The 12,479-nt window shown below is 38.7% G+C and overlaps 1 protein-coding gene across 1 annotated transcript in view; it reads left to right on the top strand.

Annotated features, from left to right (window-relative positions):
* LOC123760246 (methylenetetrahydrofolate reductase (NADPH)) overlaps window positions 1–12,479 on the top strand; it is a 51,677-nt gene that overhangs the window by 18,452 nt on the left and 20,746 nt on the right. Inside the window, exons 2-7 of the mRNA XM_045745740.2 lie at window positions 1,884–2,121; window positions 2,947–3,089; window positions 3,283–3,451; window positions 9,680–9,783; window positions 9,930–10,064; window positions 11,784–11,965. Coding sequence (XP_045601696.1) covers window positions 2,981–3,089; window positions 3,283–3,451; window positions 9,680–9,783; window positions 9,930–10,064; window positions 11,784–11,965 — 699 coding nt within the window. The 5' untranslated portion in view covers window positions 1,884–2,121; window positions 2,947–2,980. The remainder of the gene's footprint in view (window positions 1–1,883; window positions 2,122–2,946; window positions 3,090–3,282; window positions 3,452–9,679; window positions 9,784–9,929; window positions 10,065–11,783; window positions 11,966–12,479) is intronic.

Below are 12,479 nucleotides of genomic sequence, written 5' to 3' on the forward strand. Positions count from 1 at the left end.
CGTGGTCCTCGTGCTTGGGGAGGATCTCATCTGCCACCCACCTTTTGAGCGGTGGTGAGTTTGCTTATGTGGCCCATGTGAGGGCTAACTCTTTGGCAACACCGTCTATGGCCACTAGGGGATGCCCAGGTGCCAGTGGCATGTGTGACACATGCAGGAAACCTGGCACCCTTGGGCACATCTCACAAGCATGCCCAAGGATGCATAGAGGACGGGTGGTATGTCTTGACAATATCACCCTGTTTGTAGCTGGTCGTTTGAGACAGCGAGGGTACGAGGTGGTGAGGGAGGTGCGGATACCTTATGGAGGGACCATTTGCAAGCCAGACATCATTGCTTGCAAAGGGAACAAGGCCATAATTCTAGACATCCAGGTCTCGGCTGATGGTTTTCCACTTTCCCAGCCACACCATAGCAAGTATGACTGATATGGCATCCCTGAGATTCTTCAATGGGTCAGGGATTACACCGGTGCTGATGCAGATCCTGCCTCTTCAGTAGTTACCTTGAATTGGAGAGTGCCCGTGTTCTATAAGGGTTGGGGCTGACTAACGGCGACTTGGAGATCTGTTCTGTGAAAGCCCTGACCTGGACGTACTCTATCTATCGTATGTGGTGCAAGAGCACTGGAAGGGGTCGATAACGATCACCCCTGGATATGGATACAGGTGGTCTTACCCTTGTGTCCTGAATACCCATGAAACAGCAAGGGCATGTGGACTCTGGCTAAGGAGCCAAACATCATCTTGGGGGTACCACTTTCCCTGTGGCTATTCAGAATATGGTGGGTTGCTTGACTGAATCCATGAAAGGATAAGCTACAGCTGGAGAGAGACGTGTGCATGTTCCCTCATTTGCTCCGGGGACTTGACTGAGTGCAAGTCAGGCATGCCATTCTCTACATGATTTTCCATGCGTACATGACTCTTAAGGTTTGTCGTCCCGGTATTGAGACGTATGCCATTCATTTATCTAACTTGCCTGCATCTTTATTTTATGTTCTAATTATATTGTTTATGTATTATTTTTGTCTCCTTGTTTTATCATCTTATGCCACGTACCTGTATTTTATTTGTTTTAGGCTGTAATATGTTTTTCGGGTCACTGCTTAGGGGCCTAGGTGACCCATGCCTTGTGGCTGGTGAATAGAGGCTACTCTATTTACACCTAAATATTGTTGGGTGAACAGAGGCTACAGTTAAGGATTGGTGCCCAGTAAATCCTCCCTGGCCAGGATACTTACCCAGGCCAAAGCATTCGCGAAACACCAAGTGAGTGTGTTACCACTTCGCCACGGGGACTGCGTGGTTGCTAGACTTGGAAATCGCTATATTGAAAATAGTGAGTTGCTACCAACAAATGTGAAGGGACCGTGGTGTATTTGTTTGTTCAAGCAACCTTCAAAAGTTTTGTAGTACTGTAAGTTGATGCAGTCATAAAAAGCGAAGACTAGCTTGGGATCATCAGAAATTTGTAAATAGGACACTAAAAACAAGTTAATTGCCTGTAATGTATGTATAATTGACATTCATACATAGATACATTGCTTAGCATTTTGGTATAAACACAGGGCAAAAACATCATTAAAATTGGAAAAAACAAATGAATCTTGTAAATTTAAAAAAATATTGGGGTTGTGACATTTGAATTTTCCTGCAATATGCAATGCTAGTGGCAATAACCAATATTTCTTCTAATGAAAAACTTTGTACTCTCCATTTACTTAATATAAATACTTGTATATATTTATATAGAAAAAATTATATAGAAAAAATATACATACTATATTAAATAAACTTGATCTTAATTTAGAAAACAATTATGTGGGTGGTTTGTAAATATAAATGTAGTATTTATCTTCTAAATTTGTCTGATTTTGACAGGAAAGAAAAAAACTTGAAAGCTTGAGAGACGCTAAAGTGGCCGCTAACACACTTCACTGGCAGCACAAGGCAAAGGAACCCTCAAACTAGAGCTGAAGCAGACTAAGAACGGAGAGCTCAGTGTGATGAATGAGCACACTTGTCAAACGTAATAAGCTGTACAAAAGTCCAAAGGAAAGCTAACCAACTAAAACTTGTCAGCAGTCTTGGCAGAGTCCAACTATTGATGAGGCAGCAGGTGAGTGAGTGAGTGAGTAAGTTGGTTAGAGCCATGAGTGTCCTGGGATTTCACCTGGTGGTGATTGGAGGAATTGGCAATGAGTCATTTACCTATATCAATATTTGATTTCCCCATTAATTTTTCATAGAAATGTATTTTTTTTAATTTGTTTACTCCCTTTAGACTTTTCAGACAATTAGTCTTAGTAGTGGGTTGATCTTTGATCCCCACAAATTTCCCTGCCTCAGAGATGGGGCAGATATTAGTTCTTCCTCTCGATGGGTCAAAATATTCACAGAAGTCTGGCAGTTCGATTTGGGACTATGGGTACCAGTGTAGTAAGCTACCGAGTAGACCAGCTGAGAAATATGGCATAATAATTTTTTAGTTTTGAAAGGACATACCTTAGATATCTCAAACCAAATGTAAATACAGTACCAGACTAATAGGTTAATTACCGTAACTCTTATGATCCAATTTCGTATAATTTAGTAGATACAGTATACCTGTACATTAATCATTATAATTCTTACAGGTAAAATAATTATTTTGCTGTCCACTGAATTTTCCCACAAAGCATTTTTGTTCTTCACTGACCCATTTTCAAACTAGGACTAGCAGAGTTTTTTTCAAATTTATCTCCTTCTTTAGAGAACATTCCTGCATATCTTCAAACTCAGCTCAAGGGTTGTACAGTATATGCATCCAGTGTACCTCAATAATTATACAGTTTTCAAAACTATCCAATTATCATTTATGACATATTTATTTTGAGGTGACACAACACAATTGCTTAGTACACCTCTTTGTATTTCATATGCACATAGAAATATTTATTTTCAGTAAGAGAAAGCGGTACCATACGTAACTGAGCATTATGGTGAAGGAGGGACCGACGGCCCTGCCGTCACCACCTAGTACACCTGCAGCTCTTCCCATCCTTAAGGAATTCCTGAGCCATAGAGATCATGCACATTCAAAAAATGGTAGGCAAATTGAAATCATATTTACTTCAGCATGTTATAAATATATATTAAAGCTGCTATATTCCACTACAGTATATATGGTTTTGGAAAAATGGGTCTGATATGTTTATTTAAATTGCCATAAATATCTGTAGATAATCATTTACAGAATTGTACAATGCTTTCATTACACTATCTATTCCTGGCTATTTAGATCATCCTCAGCAAGATGATGATGCCCATCTGCATATGCCAGAGTATCTCACCGGCTACCATAGCCTTAGTGAAAAGATACAAAGCCGTATCGAGTCAAATGACAAGTTCTTTTCACTTGAATTCTTCCCTCCAAGGACTAAGGGAGGTGCAGTTAATCTGCTAGCCAGGTAAGAAGCTGTGACGTTCAAACCACATATCACAAAATAAAGAAACGACAATGTTTCAGTCCATCCTGAACCATTATCAAATCATTTCTTCATTTTGTGATGTGTGGTTTGGACATCATACCTTCAGCCATGTTATTGTGACTCATTGTCTACACAGGTAAGAAACTCTTAGTAGATATGGTCTCATTACTGAAATTCAGTGATGATACCTATTTGATCCAAGATTTTTGTTCACATGTTGAAAATACTTGAAATCTGGATATATTTTTCTGGATTAACATATATTTTATAGTAGTAAAATATGTAATTTTCCTATGAAGGAAAGTTTTTATAATTCCCAAGGAAGAGCGCTTAGATTCCTGAAACAGTGTTGAACATGATGCCAGAGGAACCTGGTCAACATCTTTAGACAAATACAACTCACGGGGTAAATTATGTAGGCAAAATTTAGCCTGCCTAGAGTATCTAGTTTGTGGCAGAAAAGAATTGGTGCTTTTACATTGTAAACTCCACATGAGTAGCCAGTCAATTTACTGTTTCCACCATCAGGGAAAAAATATAAACTCTTGCTAAAGCATTGTAAATTTGTCTTTGAAAATGTAAGGAGTGCCTTGCGAAATGCATCCCTAGGCATCAGACCATATTAATTGTGAAAATGAACTTTGGAGAGTAAATTTTTCAACTTCCCTCAACAGTGAAGAAAAACATAAGAAATATTGAGAAGATTCGTGTTAGAATCATTATTCTTACCTTTTCGGTCACATTCAACAACATATGTTTACAAGAAAGACTGCTCTATATATATACTGTGTGTGTGTGTGTGTGTGTGTACTCACCTAATTGTGTTTGTGGGGGTTGAGCTCTGGCTCTTTGGTCCTGCCTCTCAACTGTCAATCAACTGGTGTACAGATTCCTGAGCCTACTGGGCTCTATCATATCTACATTTAAAACTATGTATGGAGTCAGCCTCCACCACATCTCTGATGCATTCCACCTGTTAACTACTCTGACACTGAAAAAGTTCTTTCTAACGTCCCTGTGGCTCATTTGGGTACTCAGTTTCCACCTGTGTCCCCTTGTTCGCGTCCCACCAGTGTTAAATAGTTTGTCCTTGTCTACCCTGTCAATTCCCCTGAGGATTTTGTAGGTAGTGATCATGTCTCCCCTCTTCTGTCTTCCAGTGTCGTAAGGTGCATTTCCCGCAGCCTTTCCTCGTAACTCGTGCCTCTTAGTTCTGGGACTAGTCTAGTGGCATACCTCTGAACTTTTTCCAGCTACGTCTTGTGCTTGACAAGGTACGGGCTCCATGCTGGGGCTGCATACTCCAGAATTGGTCGTACGTATGTGGTGTACAAGATTCTAAACGATTCCTTACACAGGTTCCTGAACGCTGTTCTGATGTTTGCCAGCCTCACATATGCTGCAGACGTAATTCTCTTTATGTGGGCTTCAGGAGACAGGTTTGGTGTGATATCAATTCTTAGATCTTTCTCTCTTTCCGTTTCGTTAAGTACTTTGTCTTCTATTCTGTATCTTGTGTCTGGCCTCCTGTTCCCACCGCCTAGTTTCATTACTTTGCATTTAGGGTTAAACTTTAGCAGCCATTTGTTGGACCATTCATTCAGTCTGTCTAGGTCGTCCTGTAGCCTCCTACTATAATCCTCTGTTTCAATCCTCCTCATAATTTTTGCATCATCAGCAAACAATGAGAGAAACGATTTTATACCCTCCGGGAGATCATTTACATATATCAGAAACAGTATAGGTCCAAGGACTGACCCCCTGCGGGACTCCACTTGTAATGTCTCGCCAATCTGAGACCTCGCCCCTCACACTGACTCGTTGTCTTCTGTTGCTTAGGTACTCCTTTATCCAATGGAGTACCTTCCCTTTCACTCCAGCCTGCATCTCCAGTTTTTTCACTAGCCTCTTGTGTGGTACTGTATCAAAGGCTTTCTGACAATCCAAAAATATGCAGTCTGCCCACCCTTCTCTTTCTTGCCTGGTCGTAGAATTCCAGTAATCCTGTGAGGCAGGACCTGCCATCCCTGAACCCATGTTGATGCTGTGTTACAAAGTTCTTTTGCTCCAGATGCTCCACTAGCTTTCTTCGCACAATCTTCTCCATCAGCTTGCATGGTATGCAGGTTAGGGACACTGGCCTGTAGTTCAGTGCCTCCTGTCTATCCCCTTTCTTGTATATCGGGACTACGTTAGCTGTTTTCCAAACATCTGGCAGTTCCCCTGTTGCCAGTGATTTGTTATACATTATGGAGAATGGTAGGCACAGTTCTTCTGCTCCTTCCTTTAGTATCCAAGGGGAGATTCCATCTGGGCCTATAGCCTTTGTCACATCCAACTCTAGTAAACACTTCCTTACTTCCCCGCTGGTAATCTCAAACTCTTCCAGTGGTTCCTGGTTAGCCAGTCCCTCTCTTATCTCTGGAATTTCTCCTTGCTCTTCCTTGCTCTTTCTCCACACACTTCCTTGTCGTTTGTAGTGAATCCTTCTGCCACTATCCTTAATTTCATAACCTGTTCCTTTACTGTTGTTTTTCTCCTGATGTGGCTATGCAGCAATTTAGGCTGAGTCTTTGCCTTGCTTGTGATGTCATTTTCGTATTGTTTTTCTGCCTCCCTTCTCATCCTGACATATTCATTCCAGGCATTCTGGTATCTTTCTCTGCTCTCCAGTGTCCTGTTATTCCTATAGTTTCTCCATGCCCTTTTTTCTTTGCTGCTTAGCTAGCCTACATCTCTGATTAAACCATGGGTTTCTCACCTTCATTTCACTGTTTTCCTTTTGGACTGGGACAAACTTGTTTGCTGTGTCCTTGCACTTCTGCGTGATGTAGTTAATCATATTTTGGGCGGTCTTTCCACTGAGCTCTGTTTCCCATGCTATATCTGTTAGGAATTTTCTTATCTCCTCATAGTTTTCCTTTCGGTATACTAACCTTTTGGTTTCAGTATCCCTCCTCGAGTTCAGTAACCCTTCTTCAATCAGTTACTCAAACACCAGTGCACTGTGGTCATTCATTCCTACTGGGTCCTCAAAACCGATTTTTCTTATGTCGGAGCCGTTCAGAGTGAAGACTAGGTCGAGTCTTGCTGGTTCGTCATTTCCTCTCGTCCTTGTGGGTTCTCTGACATGCTGGGTTAAAAAGTTTCTAGTCACCACCTCCAATAGTTTGGCTCTCCATGTATCCTCGCCTCCATGTGGTTCCTTGTTCTCCCAGTCAATCCTTCCGTGATTGAAGTCCCCCATGATGAGTAGGTGGGATCTATTTCTACAGGCAACAGAGGCTGCCCTCTCAATTATATTGTTAACTGCCATGTTGTTGTTTTCATACTCTTGACTGGGTCTTCTGTCATTTGGTGGGGGGTTGTATATTACTGCTACTACTATTCTTGGTCCTCCCATTGTCATGGTGCCTGCTATGTAGTCTCTCAATCCCTCAAAACCTGGGATATCCTTTTCCTTAAAACTCCATTCCTTTCTCATGAGTAGGGCCACTGTGTGTAATGTGTATGTGTATATATATATATATATATATATGTATATATATATATATATATGTATATATATATATATATATATATATATATATATATATATATATATATATATATATATATATATATGTATATGTATATGTATATATATATATATATATATATATATATATGTGTATATATATATATATATATATATATATATATATATATATATATATATATAATATGTATATATATATATATATGTATATATATATATATATGTATATATATATATATATATATATATATATATATATATATGTCGTGCATAGTAGCCAGAACGCACTTGTCAGCCTACTATGCAAGGCCAAATTTGCCTAATAAGCCAAGTTTTCCTGAATTAATATATTTTCTCAAATTTTTTTCTTATGAAAAGATAAAGCTACCCATTTCATTATGTATGAGGTCAATTTTTTTTATTGTAGTTAAAATTAACGTAGATATATGACCGAACCTAACCAACCCTACCTAACCTAACCTAACCTATCTTTATAGGTTAGGTTAGGTTAGGTAGCCGAAAAAGTTAGGTTTGGTAGTCGAAAAAAAACATTATTTCATGAAAACTTGGCTTATTAGGCAAATCGGGCCTTGCATAGTAGGCTGAGAAGTGCGTTCTGGCTACTAGGTACAACATATATATATATATATATATATATATATATATATATATATATATATATATATATATATATATATATATATATATATATAATATATATATATAATATATTTATATATATATAATATATATTTATATATATATAATATATTTATATATATATAATATATATTTATATATAATGACTCCTGTTCCCCATGTGTGCCCCAAAGAATAAGGTGATTTGATAAAATGCTATGCCCAAGATTACCATCTGGGTGCCGGCGGGGAAGTGGTTCAAATAGCTTCGGCTATCACTTCCTTTTGTCCGGTCGTGATGGTCAAGCGGATTAAAGCGTCCTGTAGATACCAGTTGCGTTGCTCCTGGGAGTATGGGTTCGAGTCACTTCTGGGGTGTGAGTTTTCAGTCGCATATAGTCCTGGGGACCATTCAGGCTTGTTCGCATTTGTGTTCCTCACGTGTACCCCAAAGAATGAGGTGATTTGATAAAATGCTATGCCCAAGATTACCATTCGGGTGCCGGCGGGGAAGTGGTTCAAATAGATTTGGCTATCACTTCCTTTTGTCCGGTCGTGATGGTCAAGCGGATTAAGGCGTCCTGTAGATACCAGTTGCGTTGCTCCTGGGAGTATGGGTTCGAGTCACTTCTGGGGAGTGAGTTTTCAGTCGCATATAGTCCTGGGGACCATTCAGGCTTGTTCGCATCTCATTATATATATATATATAATATATATTATATAATATATATATGCCCGCCTCCTAGCGGTAACAGCACCCCACGCCGGGGATTTTTTATTTGCTGTGCCCAATGCAGCCCTGGGAACTCGCCTCAGTCATGACGCTCTCCGCATTGGAGTTGCCCTTCGCCTTGCCGCCCCCATCCTCACCGAACATAGGTGCATCTGCGGAACTGCGATGGCAGACCAATATGGTCGTCATGGTCTGGTATGTCGTAAATCACAGGGTAAAATTGCAAGACATGAAGAAGTCAACGACATCATCAAGAATAGCCTCGCCACAGCCCGCTGCCCGGCACAAAGAGAACCACACATATCCAGACCTAACGACCCTCAGAAGCGCCCTGATGGGGTCACCTTGCTACCTTGGAAGGATGGTAAGCAAGTGGTATGGGACTACACGTGCGCTGCCACACTGGCCAGTACCTACCTCCACTACAGCACACGTGAAAGCGGTGGTGCTGCTTCTTTCAGGGAATCGCAGAAAATTATTAAATACAGAGGTCTAGCACACTGCTACAGCTTTGTTCCGATCGGCTCGGAGACCCTCGGTTCGTGGGGAAAATGTGCATTGAAGTTCCTGAAGGAATTGGGGGACAAATTGATCAGCGCTACAAAAGACCAGAGAGCAAAAAGTTTCTTGTTCCAGCGCCTCAGTGTTGCGATTCAAAGGGGAAATGCCTGTTGCGTCTTGGGCACTAGTCCAACTTCAGAGGAATTCGAAGAAGTGTTTGACTTGCAACAATGATCGAACCCGTCTGTGACATTCATCAATGTTTCCCATTGTTGTGTTCTTCAAGAGATCCATAACCTATATATATATATATATATATATATATATATATATATATATATATATATATAATATATATATATATATATATATATATATATATATATATATATATATATATATATATATATATATATATATATATATATATATATATATATATATATATATATATATATATATATATATATATATATATATATATATATATATATATATATATATATATATATATATATATATATATATATATATATATATATATATATATATATATATATATATATATATATATATATATATATACTGTATATATATATACTGTATATATATAATATTAAAATAATATAATGCAGTACAGCACTATATATTTACTGTAATACAGTATACTGTATTTAGTTACTTTGAAGACATGATGCTGCATTAAATGTTTACTTTTTAATAATTTTTCTTTCGGTTGTTTTGCTTGGGAATGTATTACAAACTATGTAAAACTTTATTATTTAAATTCCACAAGGTTTGACCGGTTGCGTGAAGGCAACCCGCTCTTCTGCGATGTTACGTGGCACCCAGCTGGCAACCCTGGGGGAGATACAGAGACTTCATCTTTAACAATAGCAGGTACATTAATTTGTGACCTTTGATATTCTCCAAATTAAAATGGTCGTTTTAGAATTTCTAAATAAATTTAGCAAGTTACTGTAATACACAGTATTAATACTGTACAGTGCATAATAGCTTTGTAAAGATGTATGACTTGTATCCAGGTGCGGCTCTGAACTACTGTGGGCTGGAGACAATGCTGCATATGACCTGCTGTAGTATGACCAAGGCGGAAATCACGAAGCACTTACAGCGAGCTAAGGACATTGGTATCCGCAATATCCTAGCATTGAGAGGAGGTGAGCTTGTATTCTTGTTAAATCTAATACTGTAATTATTCCCTGCTTGTAACACCATTGCCTTGTACATAAATTTTGTTATAAACTCGTATAAGGTTTGACAGTTTTCCACAAATATCGTAATGTTCGAAAATTCATTTACCAGTGATCACAATCTTGAATTTAATGGTTGAACATAATTTGAAAATTGAAATTTTATCAATATCAAATGAAGCACTGTACTGTAAGTAAATTCACACTAACTTTAATTATTTTATGTGCAGTTCTGTATGCAATGAATACATCACAATAACATAGGTGGAAACAAATAATCCACCCACATACCTGGATATGAAACGAAATGAAAGTGATGATATTTCAGTCCATGCTGGACCTTTACTGGGTTGTAACAACTATGACATAAAAGTAGAGGATGGACTGAAACATTGTCATATTAATTTTATTTCATATGTGTGGGCTGGGTTATTTTATTTCTTTATTTTGATTTGGATTACATTTAAAGATATAGATTTTAGTTAATATTTAATTCAGTTTGGTACATCAGTACAAAACTTGAAATGTGCAAAAGTTGCAGATACAGACACGTTTTGTAGTCATGGTCTTCATGATGAACTACGTTCCAGGATGACCAGACCACACACTAGAATGTGAAGATCTTCACATTCACATTCACAAGTTTCACAATCGACTTGAGAATGGTCCAGGACGGACTGAAACGTCGTCGTCCCTTCACATTCTAGTGTGTGGTCTGGTCATCATACTTTAGCCACGTTATTGTGACTCATCGCCTGCATAAGTTCCAGGAATTCAGTCCTGTCACTACACTGTTTTCTGCACATTTTTGCAATGTTGAGGGTTGGAGTTCTGTTTCTCCTGTTTCTAACATACTGTACCATGTTCTAAGACCTGCCTTTCTCGTAGGTTTGGTTCAGCCAGCCAGCTGCTTGTTTCTGCTCTGCGGGTGTGTGGATATTTGCTACTTGGGCAGCTTTTTTGACGTTCTTCTTTGGCCTCTCATTTCTTCGTGGATGTTTTTCAGCCTCCGTTTTGGCACACCGCTGTCTTTCTTCGTCCCAGGCGCTCCTCTCCTGCTATTCTTCTCTGCTATTCCTCTCACACAGATCAGCCCTGTCTACCTTTTCTTTTTCCCCAAAAAATTCAACCTCTTCAGCTAAAGCACCATTGTTAGTAAGCTTGAGGAGTAACCAAGAGGTTTCTCCTAGAATATGAGTATCGAATATAATGAAATGATCTTTTCTGTTGGACCCCCAGTGACTCCCAGTTCAATTCATGTTACATTCTTTCTTGTGGGATGTTGCATGGGCAGGTCCAGAGTTAGTGTGGCAGGCTGGCTGAGACCCTAGGAGATTTGAGTTGCCATCTGATAACGGTTAGGGTATTTACCCTGAAAATAAATCGCTGCTGATTCACTTGCTTTGATTTCTTCTGAGTGCCTTATTTTCCCCATGAAAACCCTTTTTTTGTTTACCTATTCTTTCTGGAGCTTATATAGTTTTGTTGTTGATTTCTGATATGCTTGCTCACCTCACCTTATAGAGTGAGCCAGATTGTAGTCCTGGCTTCCGCTAGTTGACAGATGGGTCTCTAAGGCCTGGTGTGGTTGATTAAGACTTGATGGTACCAGATTTAAGTTTAGGGAGCTGTGGGGTATCCCCCAGAAAAGGGCACTTTATTACATTTAATGCTTTTTTTTTCCAGATACCCCGCATGTTGATGAAGATTGGGTCCCTCCTAAGGATGGGTTTAGTTATGCCACAGATCTAGTCAGGCACATTAGAAAGGAGTTTGGTGACTATTTCGTAATATGTGTTGCTGGCTACCCCATGGGTCACCCTGAGGCCACATCTTATGAGGATGACTTAAAGTATCTGAAACAGAAGGTCAGTTGGTTTGGCTTTTTAATTTCCATATTAAACAATGAATGCATTAGATAAATTTTCTAAAAACATCTTTTCTCTAACTTTCTTGTAGTGCAAGAATTTTCTTCATTGTTCATATTGGCTTCAATTAAATATTTTTTATTTAAAAATGTTTACTTGAGATAGTTATCTTCTAAGCTTTTAATACAGCCAGACATCATGTATTAAATGCTGAATTATTTATTATGCAGATTTCTTTCCACATCATTCAATCTGGCATAACACTCCTCTTCTACAATTTTTTTGCATTTTAAACTATATATATTTTATGTACTGTAGAGTACTGTAAAATGTGTACTTGTGTGTGTTCATATATGTTCAGTTTTTGAGAGGGACCTGTCAGTATCTTCCCGAGCTAAACATTGATACTCCCATACCTTGGAAGGATGCACTAGACCTACTGAGAGCCAGGATAAGAATCTGACTTTCTCTACAAGGCAAAGGAATCTTTGGGATCGATCAACTCAAAATTGAG

This window comes from Procambarus clarkii, chromosome 39 (genome assembly GCF_040958095.1).
Source record: "Procambarus clarkii isolate CNS0578487 chromosome 39, FALCON_Pclarkii_2.0, whole genome shotgun sequence".
NCBI classification, from domain to species: domain Eukaryota; kingdom Metazoa; phylum Arthropoda; class Malacostraca; order Decapoda; family Cambaridae; genus Procambarus; species Procambarus clarkii.